The sequence below is a fragment of the Pithys albifrons genome, chromosome 3 (genome assembly GCF_047495875.1).
Source record: "Pithys albifrons albifrons isolate INPA30051 chromosome 3, PitAlb_v1, whole genome shotgun sequence".
Lineage (NCBI taxonomy): Eukaryota > Metazoa > Chordata > Aves > Passeriformes > Thamnophilidae > Pithys > Pithys albifrons.
The window spans coordinates 13,568,749-13,584,358 of record NC_092460.1 but is presented as its reverse complement, the minus strand read 5'-3'; the positions used below and the strand labels follow the sequence as shown (position 1 = coordinate 13,584,358).

At 44.7% G+C, this 15,610-nt stretch overlaps 1 protein-coding gene across 3 annotated transcripts in view; it reads right to left on the bottom strand.

Moving 5' to 3' along the window:
• Positions 1 to 14,127, bottom strand: part of POC1A (POC1 centriolar protein A) — a 49,156-nt gene extending 35,029 nt beyond the window's left edge. For 2 of the 3 annotated variants that reach the window (XM_071550518.1, XM_071550519.1), the window contains exons 1-7: positions 14,086 to 14,127; positions 12,937 to 13,021; positions 12,105 to 12,276; positions 9,238 to 9,417; positions 8,057 to 8,164; positions 6,680 to 6,795; positions 1,778 to 1,911 (exon numbers count right to left, since the gene is read on the bottom strand). In XM_071550518.1, the coding sequence (XP_071406619.1) occupies positions 1,778 to 1,911; positions 6,680 to 6,795; positions 8,057 to 8,164; positions 9,238 to 9,417; positions 12,105 to 12,276; positions 12,937 to 13,021; positions 14,086 to 14,103 (813 nt within the window). In that variant the 5' untranslated portion in view covers positions 14,104 to 14,127. Of the gene's footprint in view, positions 1 to 1,777; positions 1,912 to 6,679; positions 6,796 to 8,056; positions 8,165 to 9,237; positions 9,418 to 12,104; positions 12,277 to 12,936; positions 13,022 to 13,336; positions 13,419 to 14,085 lie in introns of those variants that run through there. The other variant, XM_071550520.1, reaches the window with a different exon arrangement.
• Between the last annotated feature and the right edge of the window lie 1,483 nt (positions 14,128 to 15,610).

Sequence of the window (15,610 nt, the reverse complement as noted above, 5' to 3'; positions counted from 1 at the left end):
AGGTTCAGGCTCCTGCTGAACAGTAACAAGGAACAACCCCTCCCAAGGGAAGCAGGAAAGGTGAAAGGATGCACTGTCCTTCCACACTTACCCTTTTCCAGGAAGCTGCTTTCCAAGAACTCACTTAGCAGATTAACACAAGATAGAATTACAACAAGATTAAGACAACACAAATGTTGCAGCCCATGACAGGAGTATCCACTTAGTCCAGTTTTCAAAGTAAGAGAAGTTCTATACAAGGCTTATGTGTCAGGATAACCAGCATTTTTTACCTCCCCCCTTTTAGCATTTGAACCCTTTGGTCAGTTTTAATCAAAGCTCTGCTTCATGAAAAGATTTAAGTATGAGGTTGTCCTACTTTCCATTAATATTACAGAAAAGGAGAAAAGTTTATTAATGTATAGCTAAAGAGAAGTTACAGAACACACTTGACCTTTTTTGACATCAGACAAGGCAGTCACTAAAGCCACAAAAAGCCAGAACTACCAGTTTTACAGCTTACACAGCTACAACTATTGCCCAGAACCATCCTCATCACCCTCAAAACCTTCAGGCTGTGATTTTACCCAGATAGATTTATGCTTTAAAACACAGCCCCACTTTAAAAGAGACACAAGTGGATTAAGAATTTTTGTTCGCTTTGTCCCTTTGGAAAGGAAGCCTTTATGGCAGGCCTGCTTTTTTACACCCCACTCAGCACTGACAATGAAATTACTCTATTTATTTCACTAAAGATTCAGAAAGAAAGCTCACAGTGCTCATACAATTAACCTTACAAGCAACATACCCAGAAGCACAATAATAATAGGACAATCAGTTAAATTTAACCAACCAGCAGCATTTATCATCTTCAATTATTTAATTCAGTCCATTAAGATGAAAACATGTCCCCAAATCACATCCCAAAATAGATTTCCTCTATTTTACCGCTACTGTCCTCAAGTCTCCTGCCAGGTGAACAGCATTTATCTTCACAACACCTGTGTCAGGGAGCCAGGTGGTGTTTGCAGCACTAGAGAGAGTGTGTGACAGAGCCAGGGTCAGAGTCTGGGGAGCTGCTCTGACTGAGCTCCTTCTGCCAGACCTGAATCCTCAATATTGAAGCTCAGTTTTGGTGTTGCTTTCTCCTTCTCTCCATTCCTGCCTCACTTCCTTCCCTCCCCATAGGCCTTCCCTTCAAAACAGTGAGGTCAGAGAAGAGCAACGAGGCTGGAGAAGGGACTGGAGCACAAGTGCTGTGGGGAGAGGCTGAGGGAGCTGGGGGTGTTTAGCCTGGAGAAGAGGAGGCTCAGAGGGGACCTCAGCACTGTCTGGAACTGCCTGAAGGGAAGTTCTGGCCAGGTGGGGGTTGGTCTCTTCTCTCAGGCACTCAGCAATAGGACAAGGGGGCACGGGCTCAAGCTCTGCCAGGGGAAATTGAAGTTGGAGAGCAGAAAAAAAATTCTTTCCAGAGACAGTGCTCAGGCATTGGAATGGGCTGCCCAGAGAGGGGGTGGATTCCCCATCCCTAGAGATTTTTCAACTGAGCTTGGCCGTGGCACTGAGTGCCATGATTTGGTAAAGGGAGTGGAGTTGGACCAAGGGTTGGACTTGATGATCTCGGAGGTCTTTTCCAACCCAATCCATTCTATGATTCTGTGACTATCAGCAGTAATATAACTGTAATTTTATACAAGTTTTCAAAAAATTTTTGGTCACAAAGAGTGAAAGCCTCAAGGACAGATTTGCCCAGTTTGTTGTGAGTTTGTACATCCCTGTATGAAAGGCTTTGCCTCACCTGGTGACTGTGCAGAGTGTACAGGAGTCTTCCTTCTAGCAAGTCCAGAATTTTAAGAGTTGAATCATTGGAAGCAGTAACCAGATAGTTTCCAGAGGGGTGAAAGGAAAGACTGTTGACCACAGAGCTGTGCACTAAGGATGGAAAAAACATATATAATAGTCACCAAAACCAGTTTACATAAGCCCAAGGCATAAGAACAAAAAAAGCACAAGCACATTCCAATTTTCTGTTATAAAGTTTAACAGGAAAATTATCATGGGGAAAACGTTCCACAAAAGCTTTTCAAAGCACTGGAGAACAAGAACAGTACTCAATTCTTGTAAAAATAGGCTCTACTTTACTGAAAGGAAAAAGGAAGCTTTGCCAATTATTCTGGGAGATTTAATGCTACAAAAGCTTCGAGTATAGCCCAGAATGTACTATATGTGCAAGTCAGCAGGAGGATTCTGTGACAGCACTGGATACTGTCATATTTTCCTACTGTGAAGCTGCTGTTCTCACTCCAAATCATTCCAGATTATATGCTAGTAATTGAGATTACTGAAATTACAATGAAAGACATACAGAGCTGACATTGCACAGGTTCTTTTGGTTTACTATCTGACTCCAGCCAAGACTGGGTTTAAGAAAAAGTAGGAAATAAGAACCAGCAACTTGAAAATGGTCCAATATAAGTATTATTTCTTCAGATATCCAATTTGTCTCACCAAATATTTAAAACAAGAACGAAGAAACAAACTATCAAGAGTGTGAAGATCCAATAAAGCAATCCTCCCTGCACGAGGATGAAGCCCAAGAGTTATTTTGAAAAGAGCTAAAGAAAATGTTCTAGGAAAAAACTTACAATGAACTTCACTTAAGTTTGACATTAAACATCTGATTTTTGGCTATTTTTCCCTCCCCGAACTTTCACAAAACTGGCTATTGAACATATTTATTTACGAGAACAAGCAGTACTTTACATATGCACAGCTTTCTGAGCGTATGTGACATTACAGAACATTAAGGCTATGCTTGAGGAAGGATTTAACCATCCAATTACTCTTAATTATCCTATATGCCCTCCAAATGTTCTGGTGTCTCAAATCTATTACTCCTAATACATCATACCCAATTAAATTTATAGTCTGCTGAGAATCTCCTGTGCATTTTAAGTCCATACTGCATGTTAAAAACTCCCTTAAAACGTATTTTTAAAGACATTAGAGCCATATATTGTTTTATGCAGCTGTGGATTTGAAGTAGGTATCTGAAATAATCTTACCCAACTGTAAAACAGAATGCCTCTAGTTTGAAACTTTTGGGAACACTATAAACCTCAGCTTAAGTTTTCTTCTTAAATTCATACCCCAGCTTAAGCTCATAACTCCTCTTGACCTGAACTATTAAAAAAACACAGAAGAAAACCTTAACACAGGTGAACAGTTATTTTTGTCGCTGAGTATTCCCTCTATCACACAACTGGGTCTTCCTCTACTTCCCCAGCCTCTATTACACTCTGTATTAAAGGAGAGAAAGGTCTGTGTGGAGTTTTTTCTCACACAGTGATAAATGCTTTCCTCCCTTGAAAATTTTATTCTGACTTGCAATATTTCCCACCCCATTAGTGTCTATATTCAGATAAAGGCAAATGTATCTTGTAAACCAAGGCAAGTCCTGAAAGGAATCACACCAGAAATAGACAAAGTTAATGATATGTATCTTCCAAGTTCCAGACAGTGAATAATTTCCAGCTTCTCAAAAAACCCTTTCCATAATGGAAAGAAGCCACACGGACTGTGGCTCTGTGAGCAGTCACAGTCTCTGTGCCCAAGGAGCTCTTTGCTGTTGTAAGCTCAGAGAAAATCTCATTTCTCTTCTGCCAAACCAGCTCATACCTCCCACCAGACCCATTCACATCATCTCTCCAAAAACTTGCCAACACATTCTGCAGCCTCATGTTGTAAACAATAAACCCAGTGCAGCATGAGGTGACACCTCCCAGGGACTTGTTGCTACAAGGCCACCCTTCTGCCAGCCAAGTCTGAACAACAGAACAGACTTTTAAGAGACTTACAGTGGGATTAACAACTAAAATCAAGTCCTGCCAGCCTGTAGTGACTGCACATCACTGTCCCAAGTCTCAAAATACTACTTTTATGTAATTAGGAAATGCAGGCCTTCGTAACCAACCACCAGTGAGAAGACAAATTAGGATTGATTGACACAGGCACAGTCCCTCCTGAACAGGTAACTACCCTCAGCCTCATCCAAACTGGATAAAAGTACTAAATATTCTTTTCAAACAGCAACAAAAAACCACATTAGAGCTGTTTTCATAGACCTGCTACAGAGGTCCTCCCACACACAACTCTGGACAGGGAAAAAATGTCAGGCAATAAACACTGGCCATTTTTGTAAGGGCTGTACAAAATTTACTGTACAAAAGAGTTTAGTGCCAAGCAGAGGATGGAATAAACCATCTGTCTGTTCTACTGTACAGCAAACACAGTCAGAGCATACTGCACTTGGCTAAAAGAAAAACACAAAAGGTTTTGCAGCTCGCTCTCCAATTCCAACTTCCATTTACAAATGTCACAGCTGGAACAAGTCCTGGCAAGGAGAGCAACACTGCTAAAAGACTAATCGGTGCTGGAAACCAGCCCAAACTGGAGAGGCAGGAGCCTGAGGGGAGGCCACTTATCTGTGAACTCGTCCACACAACTCCATCTTTAAAATGGACACCCTTGAACCGGGTAGCACCAGCACGTCCTGAAGGCAGAAGTGCCACCTAGTGGGGCTGGGCTGGCAGCCACAAAACTGCATCAGATTTACCCACGAGGACAGGTATAAACCCTCAGAACAGTGGGATTTATAAACATCTCCACGACACATTACAACACCTCAGTCTGTGCCACAGGGGCACGAAGAGTCTGCAAACAGCCATCTCTGCAACTTCAGGTTTCTTCAGCTTCCATGACTATTTTTAGTTCACAGTTTAACACACAATTCAGATTTACACAGTAGCTGTTAAAAATAACACTCACAAAAGGAAATGATCACTTCAATAGCAAGAGTGTCACACTAAAATGTCATTCAGTAAGGGTGGGATACCGGGGAAATGGTAATTCCAAGAAAAAATAGACCTGGCAGCCAAACCTAAACCACATCAGATTGAGACAATTTAACAGCAATAAGTGGAAAGCAGGAAGAGATGGTTTTTGAGCCAAGTTACATATACTGTGGCTGGAAACATGCACTGCAGATCTTGCCACCATTGAAAAGCTGATAAAGTAGGTTAAAGGACAACCTGACACTGCCCAAGTATTTAAACACGCTACTGATTTTAGCAACAGGACTTCAGAAAGGCATTTCCAAGTTCTGATATGGGCCACAAGTTAACAATACCTACTGCACAAAGAATCACAGTTCAGAATTCATCACTGAGATTGTACACTCAATACTGGTAAACTGGAACAACAGTCCTCAAAAGGTCTGATTTTTATCAGATTTTGTTAACTATCATAGCACTGGGAGTGACTGTGATCCATAAGAATAACCAAAGCTGTGAGGAATCCACAGTAGCTGATGTGGATGGCAGAAACAACACACCAAGCTCCAGACTCGTGTCCCTCATCTGCTTTATGAGCACACCAGAAACAGTCCTCAGGAAAAGTTAGAAAAATTGGGTTTAATAAACTATCAACACTGGAAACAGTGCTTGAGAATGGATCAATTTCAAAATACCACAGCAGCCTTAAAGATTGTTATTAGTAAAGGAAAGAAAAGCCACCTTTAGGCTCACAGAACAGGTCAGTCAATCTCAAAGAAGCTTGCAGGGATGGGAAAGCACTGTTCTCCTATCCATTTCTACCAAACAGCAGCACTGATCAGCTGGACAAGGACAGGCAATGGGAGGAGATGTCATTTGGAAGGTAACAGGAAAAAAACTCCAAACATTGAGACTCCTAGATATCAAAGCTATCTACTCCATGGAAAAGACAAACTGGACAAGTTGTAAACTGGTCAAAGCTAATTCTGGAAGCTGAAAACCAAACATTCTGGCGAAGGGCCTTGAGGAAAAGACGTATGAGAATTGCCTGAGGGCACTTGGTCTGTCCAGCCTGGACAAGAGGAGACTGAAGGGAGACAACATTGCAGGTACAACATCCTTGGGAAGGGAAGAGGGGCAGGCACTGATCTCTGCTCTGTGGGCACCAGGGACAGCACCCAGGAAATGGCTGGAACTGTGTCAGGGGAGATTTAGGTTGGGTACTAGGAAAAGGTTCTTTACCCAGAGGGTGGCTGGGTTTTGGAACAGGGTCCCCAGAGCAGTGGTCACAGCACCAAGCCTGACAGAGCTCAAGAAGCATCTGGATGATACTTTCAGGCACACATTGTGACTCTTGAGGAGGGCCCTGTACACGGTAAGGGTTGGAACTCAATGATCCTTGTGGGTCCATTCCAACTTGGCATATTCTGTGCTTCTGTGAAACATGGATCATGGCACAGAATTGCAATTGATTGATTTGATTTTCCGTTTTTGTTAATTTTTCCTAATTTTCTCATAAAAGAACCCAGCATTTTGATTTGCTAGAATACATGACATCCTATGGGCTTATTCAGAGGCAAGGGCCACATCTTGTTTACTGCACACCACCTTCTCAAGAACAGCCAGTGTGAGCCAAACAGCAACACAGGTAACACCCATGTCCACCTGCAACATGGGGCAGGTTCAGAATCAGTCCTGGAGGTAACACAAAGCAAAGCATGAAGTCTGGTGGAAAAAAGGCTTTGCTGCCAGGCCTAACCCAGTGCCTTGTGGAAAAAGCAGCAGGTGATGAAGAAATGGACCTTGGACTTCAGAGTAACTGATATCAATGCATGGAAAGGTTCAGCTTCAGAAAGGTGTTAACTTGCCTTGATAGTGCTGGAGCAGCCTGTTCATCCTGATGTCCCACAGCTTGACCGTGCTGTCTGTCCCGGCCGCAGCGATGCACGTCCCACCGGGATGGAAATCCACGTGATTCACAAACCTGCAAAGGGCAACGAAACCCAACTGTTCACATTCAGCTCCTGCTAAAGATCAAAAAAGCCTGTTCAAGAAGGGAAGCTACATTATGACTCATTGAACACTGAGATGATTGTAAAATTTATTTTGCTGAATTTCTTTCCAGCCCTTTCCTCTGACCCCAAGCAGAATGCAGGATCTATCTAAGCACACCACACCAACAATTTGCACTGCAGGTGTAGGAGCTGCAGACAAGTCTGCTGAAATCTGATGGATCCAACTGTCACAACAACACCTTAAAGTGTTCATTTAATGTTTGCATAATATATGTCTTCTATTAAATTAACATTATTTCCAGAGCCATGTGTACAAGACCAAGCAGGTATTTGGATTCTATTAATCAATTTTAAGATGGAACTTATTGAATTTGTCCTGAAATCATATATTGCCACTTGGAAGGTAGCCAGGCTGAGGCCAGATTTCTTTCTGGAACTGAATGCAATCAATTTTTATTCTGAGCCCATCTGTAAAATAAACCCTTCAGAACCTTCAGTTAAGGGTATCTTGTAACTCCTCACTCAACATACCCAACAAACTGGATAAAATTAATTACCCTTGGAGTATCCTTGTAATAAACGCTGAAGAAGTTGAGATATTTCAACAGATTGATTGGATATGCCACATTGTTAAGAGCACTGGAAAAAATAACATTGTCTGAATTTGTTTTACTATCACTGTATATTAGCTGGCAAGAACTATGTATTTCAAAAAAATCAATGAAACAAGGAAATAGGAAGTTTCTCAGTTCTCTAAGGACTTGTTTTATGTTTCCGGACAAATGATCTTCTGCTGTGGCTCAACGTTCCAAATTCAACAGCTGTTTTTCTGAATACAAAGTCAGTTTTTTAGTAACCATGTTATTTAAAAATTTGAGGATGAAACAAAGTATCCAAGCCAGAAGACTTTTGCACTTGTAACTTATGTCAACTCAGAGCAAAACAAAAGATCTTAACATAACGAGAGGAAGAAATAAAGTACTTAAGCATCTGCAAAAATAAATAAGCACAATGAAACTGAGGCTTGATGTGCTGGACAGTTCCTGAAATATAACCCTCCCAGTTTCAACTTGGAGGAGTCCCAAAGTGGTCTGCAAATTCTGGAAGTTTCATTTACACCTCACACCACACTGGCTGCTTTTGTAACAGGTGCTTTTTAAGCAGTTTTAGGAGTGCCAGGACAAGGATCTCTGCCCCTCACAAAGCAGGCACCCCCATTTAGGTACTCACCCCCCATGCTCACAGAAGGTGTGTATACATTCTCTGCTGGTCTTATCCCACAGTTTGACAGTTTTATCATCACTGGATGACACTATCAATCGTCCATCAGGGGAGAATCTGAAATAATGAGTGACAGCAATTAAGAAATGCCTCCAGGTGAAAGGTGTGCAGGGATTTGGCCACCTGCCAAGGTATGCTGGTGAACACACCTCGTTCTTCAAGAGGTCACACTGGCATCAATGAGACTGAAAATCCAGTTAATAAGTAGAGAGAAAAGAAAGCAAGCTCTAAGTCCCCACACTACCCCTAATTCTCAAGCACATAAAATAACTCTCAGGAAAGTCTCAAGTCTGACTTAAGATCTCCCATCCTACTTGTTTTGATCAAGGTAGAGAAACAACTTGAGATACATTTAAACTGAAGCAATTCTTGCCTTTACCACAAGAGTTCAGAGCGACACAATTACTCCCAAGGCAACAGTTGCAGCAGAACCTTCGCCATACCAGTGCCTTGGGAGAACATATTAGGCTCCCATCTCACAATCTCATATACAGCATATGTGTTACAGGATAAAGACCCGAGTCCTTAACTAGAGAACATCATCAGACATAGTGGAAAGACATCCTTTCTGCTCTTCCATGGCATCTACAGAGCTACCAGCCACTGTCACCACCACGTTCCATAACTGTAATGAACTTTTAACCTACAGAGAGACTATGACTTTATCCTAGACACATATATACATAAAAAACAGCTCAAAATCAAATCCAAAACAGTTATCAGGAAATAACATTGTTATTATTATATACTTACAGCCTTTTGGAAGGAGCACAGGTGATCATTTTAACTAGAGGCATAAGTCTGAAGCAACTAAGATGGAATAAAAGTAGAAATCTCTCCTTTTGTTCCTGTTAGCAACTTCAGAACGCAGAAGCCTTTTACCAGGTAAAAGCAAAACAAAGAACAAATCACAAAGCAGGAAAGTCTCTGGTTCACAAAGATGGCTGGAGAAACACACAGTGGGTGCAGGATGTTACCTAAAGGGATCTCTCTGCAGGTCAGCAATGTATTTCAGCCACCAGACACACCTGAACCACCCCAATCAGAAATGTGTTACACCAGACCATGACACTCAGTCTCCACTTGGAGGGATCAATCCCCATCTCAACTCCCCACAGGGCCACACTCACCTGGCACAGCGAACCCAGTTGATGTGCTGACTCAGGGAGAACAGAAACTTCTGCCTGTGAACTGTCCACACTTTGACTGTTTTGTCATCAGAGGCTGTAACCAAGGACTGGCCATCACTGGAGAAATGAACACTTCTGACGGTCGCCGTGTGGGCCTTGAACACAGTTGATTCTCCTTTGCTGCACAAAAGGAAAGAGCTCTTGAAAACTGCACAACAGGGCAGCAAAGGCATTCTGTGTTCCTGAAAACACAAGCCTGCTGCACACCAAGCACTGCTGTCAACCACCCCTTCTGTGGGAACTGCTTGTGGTTATACAAGAAAAAAAACCATTGATCAAACCCAGAGTAGCTTGTGCTTCATGAGCTATTCAGAATAAAGAGCTAAAACCAGTTGTTCCAGTTCAATACTGGAGCCCAATCCAACAGGAAACAACTCAAGTTTCCTATAAAGAGGCAAAAATGTAACTGCGAATTTGTGCAACCATTTAAAACACCATTTATGGACATATCAATATAAAAGAAGACACTGAGGTTCTGTACTGTTGCCTGGTCCTTTGCTGCATGCAGGTGAGGAGGAAGGGGTTTTCACCTCATCTGGACAGAATAAGCAGGCAAGGACCTCACAGCTGTTCCTGTAGTGGCTCCATATTCACTCACTAAAGAGAGGAGAAAAACAGTGGCTCACTCTCTTCTCCATTAGGATTTAAGAGGCTTTATACTGAGGCTGAGGACTCCCAAAACCATAAAGGCCAAAAACTCAAAATACCGTCCACCTTCCAGCAATACTCCCTCCCTCCTCAGAAAAAGGTCAGAGCTGCCTAGTTTTATTTAATCCTTTGTCTGCCACAAGGCAAAGAGGTACAAAGGTAACCTCTCAGGAAAGTTTTCTTTCTGTCCAAAACCACAGAATATCCACAACTCTGATAAAACTCATGCAGAAACATGAAATTACAAAATTTTGCCATCATGGCTCATAAAAAACAAATCCCAAAGACAGAAATCCACACACCAGAGCAGCATGAACTCCTTCAGTATTTATTTTCCTTTCAACAAGGGACTGCAAATTTTGAGATAATTTGGAAATCAAGTTCTACCACACAGACTACAGGGCAGGTTCTCCCTCCCCTTTTAAGAACAATGCAAAAGTGTCAATTTGAAAGTCTCAAACCCAATTCAACATCCACACTTTTTTGTTGTATTCAGACAATGTAAACTGACAAAGAATATTAAATAAACACATATTACAGGTGCCATGCACAAAGGTATTAACAGTAACCCCCTTTCCTGACATGACCTGACAGCAAAAGGTGCAGTTTAGACGTCAGAGCTCACATGCCTAAGCAACCAAGACAGAATCACCCAACTGAGTTTTCTCATCACATGTCAATCCTTTCTTAAAATGTATGTATTAGCTTCTGTGAACTCTAAAAGTTTTTGCTATAATTTAAGTATTCTGTGTTATCAGCACAGCTCTGGAGACAGCAAAATGACAGTCTCAGTCTCCTCCTTTGCAGGAGATTGATGAGCAGCAGGTTAAATTTAATCCTAATCCACCTCATGCCTTTTAATAACACATGTGCCACACATCATTGTGATCACTCCTTAAAGGAGAGTTTATTTAAAATAAATAAGTAATTTATAGTCAAATAGAACTAGAATTTGCAGATTATAAAATCAATTGTAATTCAGATATTTAAAAGCACTTTTATCATTCATTTTAAAAAGACACTTTCAGAAACCAACAGTTCCATGGCAGAGATTATTTATGGTTTAATAGATCAAATGAAGTCTCTGATGTGTAATCATAACCATAAGAACTCATAAAAAATAAACAATGCTTTGCCAAGTTCCTGAAGCAATCTGTTTATTTTACAGTTTAGGTATATATTTTGTGTGGCCTTGTTAGGTTTAGGGTTTTGGTTTGTTTGTTTTTTAGATCCCTTTTATTTGCCACCACAATCATCAGGTTCTCCAATTTTCACTCTGGTTCTGGACAGAATCCTTTAGTCTTTTGATAGTTGCAATTTACAAGTTCATAAGCAGAACAGTCTCCAAATATATCCTTGTCCATTCAGAAAAAGTTCCACTGTTGGTGTGGAAACAACAGACCAGAGGAAACACTGGCAGGTGCTTTTCTGCATCTTGGCCACAAAAGGCTTCTCATTACTTGGTGCAAGATTAATTCTTCAAGCACAAGTCCTTCAGCACTCTCCTGTTTGTGTTTATGTCAGTAAGTGTACGTAAGAAAGGTCACCACTGATGAGTTACATTAGCATAACAAGTTACTATCAATTTTAACCTTTGCAAAGGATTTTGGTTCTGTTTTCTATGCAATTTCAAGATCAAATTATCTCTCCTCTGTCAGATGTCACACTAAGTGGTTCTCCTTTCCCCCAGACAGATCCTGGTCCCATAGCTAAAGAACTGCTACCAAAAAGCAAGGAGAAATCCCAAACAATAATTAAAACACATGGGGCAGTCCCATGGTGTAAAGGAGAACACTCTGGACTCTGAATCCCAAGGACCTGAGTTCCAATCTCAGTGGGACCATCCCCTGGCAGTTCAAGCCCTCCCTGTCATCCCATCCTGTGACATCTCGGATGCTCAGCAGGGTCAGCCCAGTCAGTACCGGGGGCTGTGACAGTCCCGAGGACTTCCCTGTCACTGTCCAAGCTGGCTCGGCCGTGGCAGATGGACCTCAGGACTGAAACGGTGGGGCCAGTTCTGCTCACGCTGAGCCTCACCTGAACAATCCCCTGCGCAGGCTGGAAGGGTACGTGGGGAGAGCCCTGCCCAGATCTGCATTCGCCAAGTCTGGCCATACCCATTAAAACACAGAGACAGACAGACAGGAACAGGCACTCACAGACTAGGGATCCACAAACGGACTGTCTTGTCTCTAGAGCCCGAAGCCACCAGGTGACCAGAAGGTGAAAAGTGGACACACATCACTGCGTCCTTGTGGCCCACGAAGCGATAGGCTCTCATCTGAGGTTTCATGCTCCAGATCATCAGACACGAATCCATTGAGCCACTGGCTAAAATAAAAAAGGAAAAGCAAAGCCAAACTTGTATTAGCTGTCCTCCAATGACACTAACCTTACACTTCACACTGAATTCACTATCCCGCTTCCAGCAGTCTCAAGTACATTATCCTTGACACTTGACCGTTGTGTAATTTATTAGTAATTCAAACAAAACGAGGCCAGCCATGCATTGCCTTGGACTGACAATTTACTCCCAAGAGTCAGGGCATACAACAGCTGCAGAGGCCACAGAGGTTTGTAGAGCTTTTTCCAACTAAATACAGGCTCACAGAACACAGAGAAAGGATAAAAATGAAAGTTATCTCATCACTTCGTTATTGGGAAGCAGAGGCAGGCGTCAGCTGTGCAGGTTAAATACCAGGTAACACACTACAGATTAAGCCTTGAGGTGGTAACCCAGAGACAGCCTGGCACCATCTCCCTCCAACATCTTTCCCTTGTGAAAACATTGATCAAAGCCAGCTCAGCAGCTCTTGACAATACTTGAAAAACACAAGCTTGCAAGGTGGCTGGAGCAGCGTTCAGTTTGCTGGAAGGGCCAGCAGGACCTTCAGCTGTTGCAGAGCTCTGTACTTTCACTCCTCCCTCCACCTAACTAAAGCAGAGAAGCCCTTTCTTTACCATCTGGCCATCAAAACACAAACTATTTACCCAATTGTTTCTTATTGAGGCTGAAATCCACACTGGTGACAGCATCTTTGTGGCCTTTAAAGTGTCTCTCCAGGGAGGGGTCCTCCTAGAAGACAATAATGTTCAGACACACTAGATTAAGAACTATCTTCGCATAATGAAAACATTTTATTTCTAAAACAGGTGACCCAAGCCATGTTTTCACCTCACAAAAGCCAGACAAGAACACTGCACAATACAAAACACAAATTGACAAGTATCACAAACTTTAAAGGAGGCAAATTATCCAAGCCGTTATTAGCTTGCATCTTAGGTGACTTTGAACAACTCCCTCATGCATTTTCACAACATGCTGCTGGTACAAAGACACACACACACCCCAAAGCTGACTAGGGAACAGATAAGCCACGTCCATGATCACCTGAGCAGGCAGTCAGGCTCAGCCTTGCTCTGGCAACTGCTCATCCCAGCTCAGGTGTAGCCAAGAGGCCACTATTTGCACAGAGGAGGAAAATTTGCAAGATTTAACACACCTGTTGAAACAGGCAGGAGGAGTCAGAACTGCAGCAGAACAGACTGACCCACTACCCATCCCCTACACCTGGGGAACAGCACCTGGCTACAAAGGCCAAACAAAGCCTGAGGGCGGGCAGAAAAACAAACAAAAACTTGACAGAACCATTATAGGAAGTTTTAACACTTGAAAATCGCCCAGACATCAGGACAGGCTGGTCAACCTTCACATAGACCCCTTGGCAATGCCCACCACAGCTCCTTAGGCCTTGACTCCAACCCCAGGCTGCTCAACCCAGCCCTGAGTCCCTGAGCAGGGCTGGCCTGTCCCCACAGCACCAGCACCGGCCCTCCCTGGGACAGGGCCCTTCCGACAGCCTGGAGTGCACACAACAGCTCACACCGAGCTGCCCCAGCACCCAGAGAGCTCCCTGGGCAGGACGAAGCTCTCCCAACCCCTCTGCCCGCAGTCCCACCCAGCAGCACCAATACCCCCTCACCCCAGCACTGCCTCCCACCGCGGTCCCCTCGCAGCGCCAGACACTCCGATCCTGCCTTCCCCCCTCACCCTTCTCTGCACCGTCTCAACCCTCCCGGGCTCCCTTACAGCGGCCCAAGGGCCAAAGGCAGCGCCTCTTCGCCCCGCTGAGCCCTCACCTGGTACACAGCGGCCATGGCGTCCGCGTCCGTCAGGGCCGTTCCCGCCGCAGCAACGGCACCGCCCCGAGGGGCGGGCCCGACCCGGAGCAGCGGCCATGGCGGAGCGTCCGCCCATCACAGGGGAACAGCGCCTCAGACGGGGGCGGGCCCGGCCTGGAGCGGGGACCACGGCGCAGCGTCCGCCCCTCAGGCCGGGGAACGGCGCCTCAGACCAGGAGGAACCTGAGCGGCTGCCGTGGCGGAGCCTGCCGGGCCCTCATGGGGGCAATATCCCCTGACGGTGCGGGGGAAGTCGGCCCGGTCCGGCTCGGTTGCCATGGCGGAGCGTCCGCCCCTCACGGCGGGGAACAGCCTCTTACGGTGGGGGAACGCAGCCCCTCACGGTGAGGGGAGGAACCGGGCCCAGCCAGGAGCGGCTGCCATGGGGGAGCCTGCCCGGCCGTCACGGCGGAGGGGAATGCGGCCCCTCACGGCGGGGATAGAACCGGGCCCTTGCCGAGGGAGCCGCTGCTTCCAGGCACAACCGGACCCCTCAGGAGACATGGAGTTGGTCAAGCCAAAGCACACAAGCCCAAATGGAACCTGCAACTACACCCAGGTGCCCCAGTTGCCAGCAGCACTCCCAACACAAGGCCATCCTGCCCCCATGAATGCCATGATCCACCATGGGCCTGTTTTGCATCCCATTCCAAAAAGCCCTAAAGACAGAGGCAGGAGCCTTGAGCAACCAACCCTGCAATGCATTGGTGTGTGTCAAAATGGCCCTGTGGGATGTGACAGCCACCTTGTTATTGCTACTTGGCGTCCAGGGAGCACAGCAGGGCCTGAGGCAGCCTCAACACACAGCACCAAGAGCCAGAAAATGTCGATGAAGATTGGTAGCCCAGAGACCTCCTGTCCAACCTCCCTTGGTGCTGCTGGATGAGGAAGCACTGCAGGCAGGTCAGGCACTCAGAGGGGACCAGGCCACCAAGCAGCTCAGCTGATGGCAACAACACTGTCCCACTGCTTCTATAAGGAGAGGCTGCTTTACATCATCTGAAGATGTAGCTTGCTGCCACATCAGTTATTTTCTCTCCTCCTAAATAATTTGCCCTCCCATGTGTGTCAAACCCACTTATTTAGAGCGCACAATTTTTTCCTCTCACGTGCATTTGTGCTTATTATCCTTTCTTACAGAGTTAACAAAGAGACAGGAGAAAGAAAAATATTTTCCTCAAGTAAGTCTCTCACTGACCTAAATACAAACTTCTTCAAGCAAATTCGGGGAGCTTTGATCTAGCATGAGAGGGGAAAAGGGAGTGGAGTATCCTCTGCTGGTATCAGAACAGATCCTCACTGCTGCAATAAAGCCAAAGCCCCAGGCATTTAGAGGAAGCTCAGCCAAAGGTCACCTGTCTGCCCCAGGTGCTTGTTATCAGAGCCTTGAGAAGAGGGAAGGAAAGTGAGGGGAGCTGATTAGAGTAACAGGAACCAGCTGACAAGGCTAGGGCAGTGCCAGCCCTCCTCAGCACAGAGCCTG